Genomic DNA, 12774 nt, shown 5'->3' with positions numbered 1-12774 from the left:
CTGCTTTGGCCCAGCCACATCATTCTTTCTGGAGCTTTTAGCAACTGCCCTCTGCTCTTCCCCAGTAGCATACTGGACGCCTACCGACTTGGGGGCTCATCTTCTGGTGTCATATCTTTTTGCCTTTTCATACTGCACATGGGATTCTCCAGGCAAGAATACTGGAGTGGGTTGCCATTTCCTTCTCCAGTGGATCACGTTTGTCAGAACTCTTCACTGTGACCTGTCTTGGGTGGCCCTGCACGTCATGCTTCACAGCTTCACTGAGTTACACAAGTCTCTTTACTATAAGGCTAGGATCCATGAAGAGGACAGTATTATTGTTTTATTCCATTTTAAAAGTTATACATGCATATGGTTATATTTAAGTACTCTGAAAATGTTTGTGATCAATAATATGTGATTCTCTTGTAGTGGGATTTCAAGCTGTGGCTTTTCCAGTAGTTGTGTATGGATCTGGGAGTTGGACCACAGTGGGATTATAGGGAACCTTAAATACCACAATCGGGGCCCAATTCAAGGTGGGGAAGAAGAAGCCACACAGAATTTGAGTGCAAAAAATAAATATAAAATTTATTAAAACACCCACAATATTTTAAAGATACCAGGAGTAATACAGTTCACAAACCCAGTTGTTTGTGTAAATTATAATAAAATACAAATCAAAAAAGGATACATACTTGCAATTTCTAGGCACCCTAAATTAAATCTGCTGAAACACTGGGGGAGAAGGGAGGGCAAGGAGGGTAGCTCAGGAGGCAAACCAATAAAGTGGGAGGAAAAAATATTAACAAAAAAGTAAAAATTATACAAAATAAAATTATCAGCATAAATTTACTGTACTAAGAATATCTACAGTTTAATAATACACATCCTATTGCCTTGAGACATTGCAAAAATCTACCATTCATCCATCAACCCCAGATAAACTTCATTTCAAGTAGCCACAGTTACAAAGTCAAGACGGAATATTCAAGTATGGTTGTTAAGTTCACCTCCATTGGAAGCCAAGTAACCAAACAGGAATTCAAAGAGAGAAGAAATAAAACACATCAAAAAGCTACAGGGGTTCTAGATTAAGCCTAATGCATTAATATGCCACAATATGACCTGCCCTTGTTTCTTTAATTGGAACAGATGAAAAAGAAATTACATCACTCCTGTTTTTCTCCTCCTTTTTTCCCCTCAAAAGAAAAAAATAAAAGTACTGGAACCAAGAAAATTTGGATATTCAATGAGCCAAATAGAATTTTTAAAACCCTCATGTGATAATGATGAGTTATCCCTGAATGACAGGTAGTCAAAATGAGAAAAGAGAGCGAACAACACCACTACAAAAAGCATCCCTGATATCAGAAGAGGAGCAAACGAGGAAGTAGGCCAATTCTCACTGATTCTTAGGCAAAAAGCGACTGTAGACCTTGCATTTCTGTGCTGCAATCTCTGCTCAGGGAAGAAGCCTATTGCTTGTCTCTTGTTGGCAGCTCTGCTGAAGGAAGGGCTGGGAGTGCCAAGACGGGGCCTCGCACATGGAAACTCTCCTTGTGCATGTGAGTGCATGCGGGACTGTATAACCTATGCTGGGGGTACAAAACTCGAAAAATATGCAGGTTGGTCCAGGGTATGTTGAAGTTGGCCATGTACTACAGCAGATGCAGCTGGTTAATAAAAATAGGTTGTGAGGGAGTCATTTCAAATGACAGCAACAATGACTGAAAAAGCTCAATGAGATGGGCATAGGAAATTCACATTTTATTCAAAAGCAAAACATAAAAGGAAACAAAATAAAAGTCAACCACAGTCCTTCCTCTAAGCATTCTGCCATTTTAACTGAAGAATGAAAAATAAAATGACCCCAGATTCTTCAAGGTCAAGTAGGTCATCAAATGGACAACCTGTATGTATCAGACCCTCCTGGAATCTACTTTACCAAAGTTGTCATGATGTCCTGTTTTTGAGGTATTTAAAAAAAAATTATTGTGACAGTGGATGACACAAAATGGAGCTTCCTGTTGAATTTTTAAAATATCAACTTTTGTGGACCCAAGAAGAAATTTAGAATAGCACCAACTAAAAACAGCCTCAGGGGCACCGAGTGAGCAAAGCTCCTTCCTTTTGAACACGAGGGGATACCAATGAGAGGCAGAAGCAATGCTGGGGCAAAGGCTGGGGGAGCAAGGGAATGAGCCCCCTGCCCACCACGGTCCTGGCCAGTGCTGGGGAGGAAGGAGGCCCATCCGGCCCACCCTGGCCTGCAGAGCACCTTTGGAACTCTCAGAGACATCTAGTCAGCACCCTGGACAGCGGAAGAAAACCGTGTCGGCTATGAGAATGCCTGCTATGTTAGAAGACGCAGGAGCACCCGACTCCTCTTCCTCCAAAGAACCCCCCAAGACCCCTTCACGTTTCCTTTCTTGATAGACCCAAGAGGACACATGTAAAATCAGCGTGCCCGCCACCTCCAAGACAGGCAGGCCCACTCCCCACCCCAGTAAGAGGGCTGGCTGCCTTCGAGACATGCCTTTCTGTCTGGCCAGCAAGGGAAGAATAAAACAAAACAGAAAAACTGCTCAGAGCAGGTTCTAGCACGTAAACAGAAGTCTAAGGAGACAGCACCAAAAGGGGGGCGGGGGAAGAAGCCAAGAGAGACTGGAGCCCACCTTGTTTTTGGTTGGTTGTGGTTTCAGAACCTTGATAGCACCTCAGCAGGACAGGATCAGGGACAGTCACATTAAAACACCATAGCACCATTTTATTTAGACTATTTCAATTCATAAAAATGCTTCCTAGTCCATAAAACACACTTCAGTAACAAAAGGAGAGAGATTGGTTGAGGCACGTCGGGGCTATCATTTTAATTTTCCGCAGCACTGCCCTGGTGTGAGATCTGGCGGTGGTCAACTTCATGAAGCCTAGCTGGGTTCTCTTAATGGAATCAGGTTACCATCTGCTCACTGTCACCCGTCCTCACATACCCAGTGCTGCCGGGTACAAAGCAATTAAGATCTGCTCCTTCTTTCCTTGCTTCAGCACTTTTAAAGTCCCTTGCTCTACAAACTACTGTTTCCAAAAGAGGCTGGTGAAAGGACCAAGAGGGGTGGGTATGATCTCTTTCCATACGCACCTGTCATCTCAGTGAGACGGCAAAGCAGTACCCATGAAGCCAGAGTGTGGGAAACCTAGGCCCTGCCAGAAAACACACCAAACAACAACAAAAACAAGAAACCTCAAAAGCCATGAAACACTTCAGTCAAGATTTCTGATGGTTAGATAATGGTTTCTTGAGCTAGCACCAGTTATTTTGCGAGAACCTGCCGCAAAGCGATTTTTTAATTTTAAAAACTTCTTAGCACAAAACTTTGCAAGTACTTTCCTTGCACGCAAAAAAGGCAGGGAAAACAAAAGAAGAACCAACTGTCTGCACTGCATGTGGATGGCATCTGTGGACAGGGCACACTGGGGGAGATGACTCTAGGACTCCATCATTTCTGTTGCTGTACTATTATTCCTAAAACTTGGTCATGCTGTTAGGTTCTTTAGTTGCAATGGCTTTATTTTTCTTCTCATGATAAAAATGTCTGTTAATCATCTTTCAGACTTAAAAAATGATAGTGCCAGTAAAAAATAAAAATTCGATTTTTCTCTTTAAGAAACCTTCAGCAGCAAGGGGGAGGGGATAAAGAGCTGTGCATAGTTACTTTTTAAACATACGTCTAAAGCATGCTAATTTAATGACTGAGATTTGAGGTAGGTTATACATGTAGTGTGTAAAAATCAGCATGGGCTTGAGCATGGCAACAGCACCACCTAATCTCTGAAACACCATTCTGGAGGGCATGGGGACGTCCAATGGAGACTGCCTCTTGACTCACTTCTCAGCAGCCTATTTGCTAATCTAGAATTTATGAACCAAAGGCTGTTTGGGCTGGGGTGGGGACAGACATCACATGCTTTTAGATTGTATTGGTTTCTCCTTTCATCTAATGGCTTTGCTACCAAAGGGTGATGAGGGGAAGAGTCTACTGAGCACACATCAAGGAGATTCATACATGCCAAGTATCAGAATCACCTGGGTTACACTCGGGACCTTCCAAACCAACAGCCAACCTGGGGCTTTCCCGGGTCATACAGACGGTCACATTCTCCAAATGTTTTGTAAAATATTGTATTTCTTGTTTAAGATAATTTAAAATGAAGTTTTCAAGGCACCCCCGCATCTACCTAAGCACAGAGTCAAATGAGACCTGCATAAGAGTACTGATGCGTTAAGCAAAATAGCATTTAAAGGACCCAACTTTTCCTCAAAACTAGAAAATCAGCATGCTCATTAAAGACTCTGCTTCCTTTAGCTTGTCAAACTGAAGGTCAGAGGTTTTCCTATAAATCTGAGTTCTGAATAATTCGAAATCCTGATAAGCTCTTGGGTATTTATTTCAAAAGCAATAATATTTCATTTTTGTCCTGTAAAATAAATGCAACTTTACAGAATATGGTAAAAGTGAAGGCTAGACAAAGCACGTTAAATATTCAGCTACTATTTACAATTTCTCCCACAATTACATGTTAAAACATACTTTTTTCAAGTTGCTGTTTAAATCTAGGCAAAAGTGCTTAAAAATTTTTTTTCACTATTTACAATTAAAACCAGACCACATAAATGCTTAGGATATCTCACAGCGACTCTCCGCCAGTGCTTCTGGGACAGTTACAGTAAACACCCAGCGGGTCAATTCTCAGCTCTTACACAAGGCACCTGGAAGCTCAGGAACTTGCCTTTAGCATCGTCATCTGATTGTTAAACTCATTTTATGAAGACCCACATCTGAATAAAACTGCTCAATAAATATCTGATGTTTATCTCAGGGTTTGGCTGTCAATCACTGTGTGGCCATATTCCCCTCTGTGTCCTTATGAAGCCTCTCACGCACCACATACATCCACATGGGTAGCTGGACATCATTTCTGCTAATACCACAGGAAGAACAAACACTCCAAGAAGTCTGACTTGCTGTCGACGGATGTTGCTTCCTACCTGTCAGGCCCAACCTCTCTTAACAAATGTCAAAAAAATTAAGCACCACATTCTCATTTCAAAGGACTGAACGAATGCACCAGAATTTTAGAATGGGCATGTTCAAGTGGGTGGAGAGGGGAGGAAGGAAAGGAGAAAACGACCAAATAGAGAAATGGCACCAAATAGGGAGGAAAATCATAGCTACCTGCTGAAAATGTTTGACTCTTGCATTTAAAACTTGTTAAGGGTAGGCCCACTCCTCAAATGATAGCATGGAGGGGTGGGCTCAGGTGTGAGGCATGCACCATTGTCCAATGTGAAATCCAGGGATAAGGAGATGCGTTCCTGCTGCCACACTGCTGTGCGGGAGTTCCCGCGGGTGCGGCCTGCCCGACCAGGGAAGTCCCAGCACAGCACTACAGCACCAGGCTCTGCCGGCTTTTCACAGCTTGGGTTCGACTTCTTGTTCTTAAAGATACAGTAGCCCTTTTCAGTATCAGCATCGACTTTGGAGGCATTTTTTTTTGTTTTAAAACCTGCCACTAAGACAAATTCCTTCAGCCAGTATTCATTGGCTAGTCAGCTTGGTGGAAAAAGGCTCCTGAGAACCTCTCGATTCCAGCTCCGTCCCGAGGTGCTGCCGAGGGGACCACGGTACCACGTGACTTGATAGCTAACGGACAGAGAGGATTCAGTGTGGAGACTAGCAAGCTTGAAGCTATCTACTTCCAACCTGGTTTCGGGGGAAATCTATGCCAGCATCTCAGGTGCCTGGCCTGGGGTGCGCCTGCCCCCCATACCCGACTCCAAGCCGGTGACTGGAAAAGGGACCCCAGGTGTTCCTCTACAGATTCTCCCATCCTGCTGAAGAGGATGGAAGCTGTCCTGAGGGCTCCCTCCCCGAAGGGAAGGGTGTCTGTCAGGGGGACGCAGTGGGTGGCTACAGCCTGCACTTGGCTCATGAGGGGCCGATGGCTGAGAGAACCTCGTCATCTCCCAAGAGGGCCAGGCTCACCGGGCCCAGCACAACTGGGCAGGAATGAGTGCTTCTGGCCTTTCCTGCCGATCGTTTACCATTACAATTGTCACTTAAAAAAAATCCAATAAATACACATTTTAAATGGAATTTAAAACTACTCCTTTGTGAAAGGACACTATAAACTTTCTTTCCATTATTGTGATATACAAGGATAGAGTTTTAAAAACAAGAGAAAATAAAAGCCCCCCAAACAAGGGAGGGAAAAAAAAAAACCAATGTGGAGATATAAATATTAAGATCACGAAAAAAATCACCCGACAGCCGTAGTTTCTTCTTCAAAGTGCTGGGGAAGTTGGGGGGGTGGGTAAGGGTGGGGCGGGTCAGTTCTGAGGTTTGGACCATAAATACATATATATGCGTATCTATATATGTATATATAGATAAAAAGACTTCTGCACCCCCAACCCGCCCCCAGGCGTGAGGGCGAAAGCACCACAGAGGCAGCTCGGGCCGGGCCCGACGCTGAGGTACGCTGGCTCCCTGGCACCCTGGCACCTAGATCCAGCGGCTGTAGGGGCCGGTGACCTTCGTGTAGGCGTAGGAGGACACGGTGACTGCTGAGTCCGTGGGCACGGCCAGCGCCTGCCGGGTGGGGACCATCCCCTTCTTCTCCTTATGCTGGGACTCAGGGACCACGGCGCCCCCCCACTTGCGCTTCTTCCCGTAGAGCTTGGCCTCCTGATGGCCCAGGCCCAGCCGGGCGGCCTCCTCCTGTCGTGCCCGCGCCCTCTCCGCCAGCTGCTTCATCTTGGCCTCCCAGAGCGCCAGCCCGTGGTTGGGCTGGTTGAGGTTCTTGTGCTGGTAGAAGACCAGCGAGATGCGGGTGGGGTGGCAGCGGTTGGGCTTCTTGAGGGGCGTGGTGGCGTGCAGCTCCCGCCGGGCACACTCGATGAGGATGGAGCCGTGGGCGGGGGCCACGGCCACGCCGCCGATGTTCTCGTCCAGGAAGTTGTGCTCGCTGTCCGACCACAGCTCCTCCTCCTCCTCTGCCCCACCGGCGCCCTTCTCCTCCTTCACCATCCCCTTGTTCGGGGACCCCTCTGCCGTCCCCTCCTCCAGGCTGAAGGGATCCCACAGCTTCTCCTCGGACTTCAGGGCCCCAAACAGCTTCTCACTGGGGCCCAGGGGCATGCCGAAGGACTGCCAGGCTTTGTCCAGCTGGCTCGCCCCCGGGGTTGGAATCCGCCCCTCCTCCCCTTTCAAGGGGCTCCACAGCTTGTCTTGGAATCCAGGACCACCTTTCAGGGCGGAGCTGAAATCCCCTGCCCCTACCCGCCATGGCTTCTCAGTCAGGCCGGGCCCAGCCAAGGCCGAGGCGTTGCTTCCAAACTTGCAGGGGCTCCACGGCTTGCCTTGCAGCCGTCCTCCAGGCTGGGGGGCTGGCTGCTGTCCCTCGCCAGGAAACAACCCCCACTGATGCTGGCCATCAGGGAAGTGGGAAGGGGTCAGGCAGGCACCCCCAAAAGAACCGAGCTTATCAGGGATAACAGCAGAGCTCTCCACAGGAGGGAACACGCCCCAGCTGCCACCCACACCGTTAGTCCTCTTGGGGGACATGCTTGGGCCTCCTGAGTACTGTCCCCATAGATGACTGGGACCCCCGTTCTGAGATGCCTCAGGCAAAGGTGTTTTGCCCATCTTGCCAGGCTCTCTGGATACAGATTCAGTGTGGAGCAGAGGGTCTACTGGCTCTTGCTTGATGGATCTGTTGTAGCAATTGGAGCTCTGTGCAAAGGGAGACGGGTCCCTGGACACTGGGTGGATCTGGGGGGCCTTCGGAAGCAGATACTCCTTGGGGCCTGGATAAGCAGGCTGCTGGTGGTGAGAAGCGGGGTGGTGGGTGTCTGTGGGAACAGCCTGACCGGGCAGCTCGGCAAACTCAGCACCACCGTAGGCCGGGCTCAGGCTGTTGTGCAGAGCGTGGAGGTCTGGCTTCTTCTCAAAACTGCTGCTGCTGCTGCCACTGTGCCCCCAGGCACCAGCACCCAGGAACTGAGAGGGGAAGACCGGGTTACTGGATGGGAAGCCGTAGTAGCTGAACGCCGGAAGCGCGTACTTGGAGTGGAAGCCGTTGACGGCAGCCAGGCCAGGCTGTGCATAGTGGGAGTGGCAGGAGTACACGCTGTTCACGCTGTACGGGTCGGAGGGCCGGCAGCTGCCCAGCACCGAGTAGCTCTCCACCACCGTGTTGCCGCTGTACTTGAAGGAGCTGAAGGGGCTCTGCGGCTCCACCTTGAGGGAGGGTTTCAGGCTTTGCTGGGACAATCCACCCTTCAGAGAAAGGCCTGAGGAAGACAGGAGGTGAGACAGAGAAGGAGCCTGAGAGATTTCCTCAGCCAGGCAGGCAAGACGTGTGAGGCTGGGCTTGCTCCTGGCACCGCTCAGCTTGGCCTGGCCCCGAGGAAGCCCTGGGAGAGCGGCCGGCAGAGCTCTCGGCCCCCCAGCCCAAGCAGACCCCCACCTGTCCTCACTGAAGCGCCCCTGTGCCAGCTGCTGCAGAGATCAGGGCTGCCCCACACCGAAGGCCCTGCTGCCCCGCTGCGAGGGGAGAGGGCGGGCTGGGGGACACTCAGCTGCCCTCTGGGAAGATGGGGGACCTCCGTGCACTTGTCTCCCAGGTGCCTCCCATTGGGTCTGGGGTCCTCTGTTGCTGACTGACGAAACTGATGGTTCACATGGCTGAGAGATTCCAGTACTTTTCTGTCTGGAATTCTATCTCAAGGCAGGAAGAGGGGTCGTAAGGGGCCCCTGACCTGACGGCACTGTGCCACCCCTGCTGGGCACCCTCTCCCCACACACCTGGGTCAGTGGTGATGCCAGCCAGCTCCAGGGCCTCCTGCTTGATCTTCTCAGGAGTGCTCAGCTTCTCCTTCTGAACCTTCTTCTTCTCGGCTGCCGCCTTCCTGGCTTCAAGCTGCCGCTGGCGGCAGGACTTGGCAGGCTCGGGCAGGCGCCGGACCTCGCGGGGGAAGGCGGTGAGCACCTGGATGGCCCCACTGCCCACCTTGGCGTTCTGGTTCTCCTCACTGCCGAACTCGTCTGTGCTGGCCATCTTGTACAGGGGGAGCACGTGCAGCTGCTCGTCCTCAGGGATCTTGCCCACGCAGCGATTGTCTTCCTTGGTCAGAGTGCAGACCTGCCTCAAGCAGAGAGAAGGGCTTGGGGGAGCCCGACACTGAGAGGGAGGGGCTGAGCAGCCCACATACAAGGCTGTCCCCTTCCCCAGACAGTCCCAACCCCAGCTATCCGTTATCACTTTTCAGAGTATCTAAAAAGCATACTTGTCTTGGTTTATGCAGTAACGGTATCACCAACATTTAGAGTTTGCTTGACAGTTTTCAACACACATCCATTCACTTTGCCTGACAAGGCTGAGAGGGGATGAGATGACTGGCTCTGGGTCAAACAGCCAGAAAGGGACCAGGTCAGGACAGGGAGACGTGCTCTGCCCTCCACTGTCATCACTGCCAGGACATGTTATTACCCAGACCTTGGACCTTCAACCACTGTCCTTCTTGCCCTCAACACTCATCTCCTTTTCTTCTTAAAACTGAAAACTGTAGGTGCTGGTGGTAGAAAATTTACAGCAACACAAAGGACATGAAAATTAGCTCCATAATCCCACCCACTAGAAATAACCCATACATATACTTGGTCATAGACGTGTTCACTGTTTAATAATTAAATAGGATCATTTATGCTATGTACATGCTGTGTGCTTAGTCACTCAGTTGTGTCTGACTTTTTGCAACCCCACGGAATGTAGCCCACAAGGCTCCTCTGTCTATGAGATTCTCCAGGCAAGAATACTAGAGTGGGTTACCATGCCCTCCTCCAGGGGATCTTCCCAACCCAGGGATCGAACCCAGGTCTCCCGCATTGCAGGCGGATTCTTTACTGACTGAGCCCCCAGGGAAGCCCATATTATGCACAGTTTTAGAATAACCTTTTCTTACACAGTATATCTTTTTACATGTTAGATATTCTTTCCCAATACGATTTAAGAGCCACACTATATTATTCCATTATATCAATGTGTTAATCTCCTTAACTAATCCCTCACGACTATTTAAACCTGTTTCTCATTTTTTCCTATCATAAGTAATACTTCTATTCTTTCACTGAATTTTCTAAGATACTTAATTCCCTGGGATAAACACTATGAAGAACCCAACTGCCACATACTACCAAACTGTGCTCCAAAATGATTTAGCATCAATGCTTCACTCACACTGGCAGAATTTTCAAATTTCCTACACTTTTGTTGACATTTTTGCCATTCATTTAAAACTTTTCACTTGTTATCAAAATGTATCTCGCCACTGGAACATGCTTCTCTGATTACTAAGGCGGTCTGATTTCTTTCTGTTTACTCTTTTTACTCTCGTATTGACTATATTTTATTTTCTGAATTTTTGATGTTCTAACATTTGGGGCCTTGATCTTAAAGGGACTGACCCTCCCTAAGACTGCACGCTCAGTTGCTTTAGTTGTGCCCGACTCTTTGCGACCCTATGGACGTAGCCCGCCTGTCCATTGGATTCTCCAGGCAAAAATACTGGTAAGGGTTGCCATGCTCTCCTCCAGGGGATCTTCCCAACTCAGGGACTGACCCGCATCTCTTATGTCTCCTGCATTGGCAGGTGGGTTCTTTACCTCTAGTGACACCTGGGAAGCCTAGCTAATTCCTACAGGCAGCAAATGACCCCCTGCCAATGCAACTTTGATACATAAACCAACCTATCCCACCCCAACCATCTCCTTTATCAAACTCTCACACACCAAATACTCTCCCTGTCTTAAATCACCCCATAGAGACCACCTCTAAAGCCCAGAGCCTGAAGAAATTATTCAAACTATCCACCCTAAACTTACTCAGCTTATTTATCCTGCTTTGCTCATTCTGCTTTATGAAATCCCCAATAAAGCTATGGGCCATTCTCTCCCCTCTCTGCCTCCTGACCAACCCTACTGCCGGCCAGTAAGCTGCCAAATTAGCATGCCAAAGGCTGTAAGTGTCCTTATCCTGGGGCCACTGCACAAAGCTGTATTGAGGACACCCTCCCTGTGGTTTACGGAGAGGAGTCTGAAAGTACTGTCCATCCGCAGGGGACTGGCTAGTAAACGGTGACAGAGCCACACACAGAGCCTTAGAACATGCTGAAGTAAACTGATATCCACCAGCCCAGAAACCTATCCACCGTATGCTCCTGAGTTCAAGGAAGCAAGGTCATGGAACAGCACATCCACCTGTGTAAAATGTATACAGCTGCGCACACACACACATATCCAGGTATCTGAATGGATGGCCATCACAATGCTAACACAGGTTATCTATGAGACGTCAGGCAATTTTTACTTCATACTTTCTCATATTATTAAATTCTTTTTATAATAATTGTTCAGGTAGGAAAAAGACCCATTATTCATTTTGGAAAAAACTTATTTTTCACTTCATTCTGGAAGCGATGGGATCCAAATAACCTGACTCTGCTCTTATCTCCCAGTGGTCTGTCCTCCTTCCCTGCTCCTTTCCTAACCCTGAAGGGCCCCCTCCTTCTATTTCAGCTACAAAATCCTCACGGTGCAGTGTAGACAGAAGCCTGCCTCATCTTGCTTTTTGGTCTTGAACAGGGGAAAGGGGGGCAAGATGGGGAAGTGAAATCCTAGGGTTGGGCCGTTCATCCCATGGGGGCAGAAGCTATACTGATTCTAGGAGTTCCTCTTTAGTTGAACATGCCAGTGCCCTTGTCTCTTCCACAGCCCCCTGGGGGCCCTGTCTCCCAGGGCCGAGGTAAAAAGCAGAGAAGAAAGCCACATCACTCCTTGCAGGGTGCCCCCACCCAAGCCCAAACCTCCTCCCTTCTCCATCTCGTGCTCACTCTTCTGGGACCTGCATCCAGGCTCATGGCCCTGATTATGCACCGAGTGCTCTCTAGTCTCACCTCCATTTCTCTAGACCCTTCTTTTTCCCAGCCTACTCTACATCTCCGCCTGGACATCTAGCAGGCGTCTCAAAACAGAATTTTCTAACTGTTTAAAAGAACTTTCTAGTTTTCTATTTGAGTACAGCCAATTAACTATGTTGTGACAGTTTCAGGTGGACAGCAAAGGGACTCAGCCATACACATACACGTACCCAGTCTCCCCCAAGCTCCCTTCCCACCCAGGCTGCCGTAACATTGAGTAAAGTTTCCTCTCCTATATGGTAGGTTGTTGGTTACCCATTTTAAATACAGCAGTGTATACCTGTCCACCCCAAACCCCCCGACTATTCCTTTCTCCCATCCTTACTCCCCAGCAACCGTAAGTTTGTTTTCCAAGTCTGTGAGTCTGTGTCTGTCAAAACAGAATTCTTGATTTTCACCCCAAACTGGTCTTCTCCTGATATTCTACATCTCAGTAAATAACACTAACACTTGCCTAGTTGCTCAAGCAATTCACATAGCCCATGTCCAGGCCATGAGCAAAAAATACCCTCAGCTATGCCTTCAAAATCATCTCAAACCTGTCCAATTACTCCCCACCCCAATTCTCACTTCTGCCCAAGCTCTGTCTGTCACCTCTGGACAACTGTCCCAGCCTCTACCTGGCCTGCTTGCTCTGGTTCTCCCCCACTCATCCCTACTGCAACATATTTTATTCTCCATCTGCAGGAGCAAGAGAGTGCTTCTGACTTTATAAGTGAGATCTTAGCATTCCCAGCTGAAAGGCCTTCCAG

The 12774-nt window shown here is 48.4% G+C and overlaps 1 protein-coding gene across 5 annotated transcripts in view; it reads right to left on the bottom strand.

Moving 5' to 3' along the window:
* Nucleotides 1–546: 546 nt before the first annotated feature.
* Nucleotides 547–12774, bottom strand: part of TET3 (tet methylcytosine dioxygenase 3) — a 111746-nt gene continuing 99518 nt past the window's right edge. For all 5 annotated transcript variants that reach the window (XM_015094461.3, XM_042248101.2, XM_042248102.2 and 2 more), the window contains 2 exons: nucleotides 8853–9189; nucleotides 547–8338 (listed from right to left, as the gene is read on the bottom strand). In XM_015094461.3, coding sequence (XP_014949947.3) covers nucleotides 6549–8338; nucleotides 8853–9189 — 2127 coding nt within the window. In that variant the 3' untranslated portion in view covers nucleotides 547–6548. The remainder of the gene's footprint in view (nucleotides 8339–8852; nucleotides 9190–12774) is intronic.

The sequence above is a fragment of the Ovis aries genome, chromosome 3, assembly GCF_016772045.2.
Source record: "Ovis aries strain OAR_USU_Benz2616 breed Rambouillet chromosome 3, ARS-UI_Ramb_v3.0, whole genome shotgun sequence".
Lineage (NCBI taxonomy): Eukaryota > Metazoa > Chordata > Mammalia > Artiodactyla > Bovidae > Ovis > Ovis aries.
Note: the sequence above shows the minus strand (reverse complement) of the source record. Positions and strands in the feature narration are given on the sequence as shown.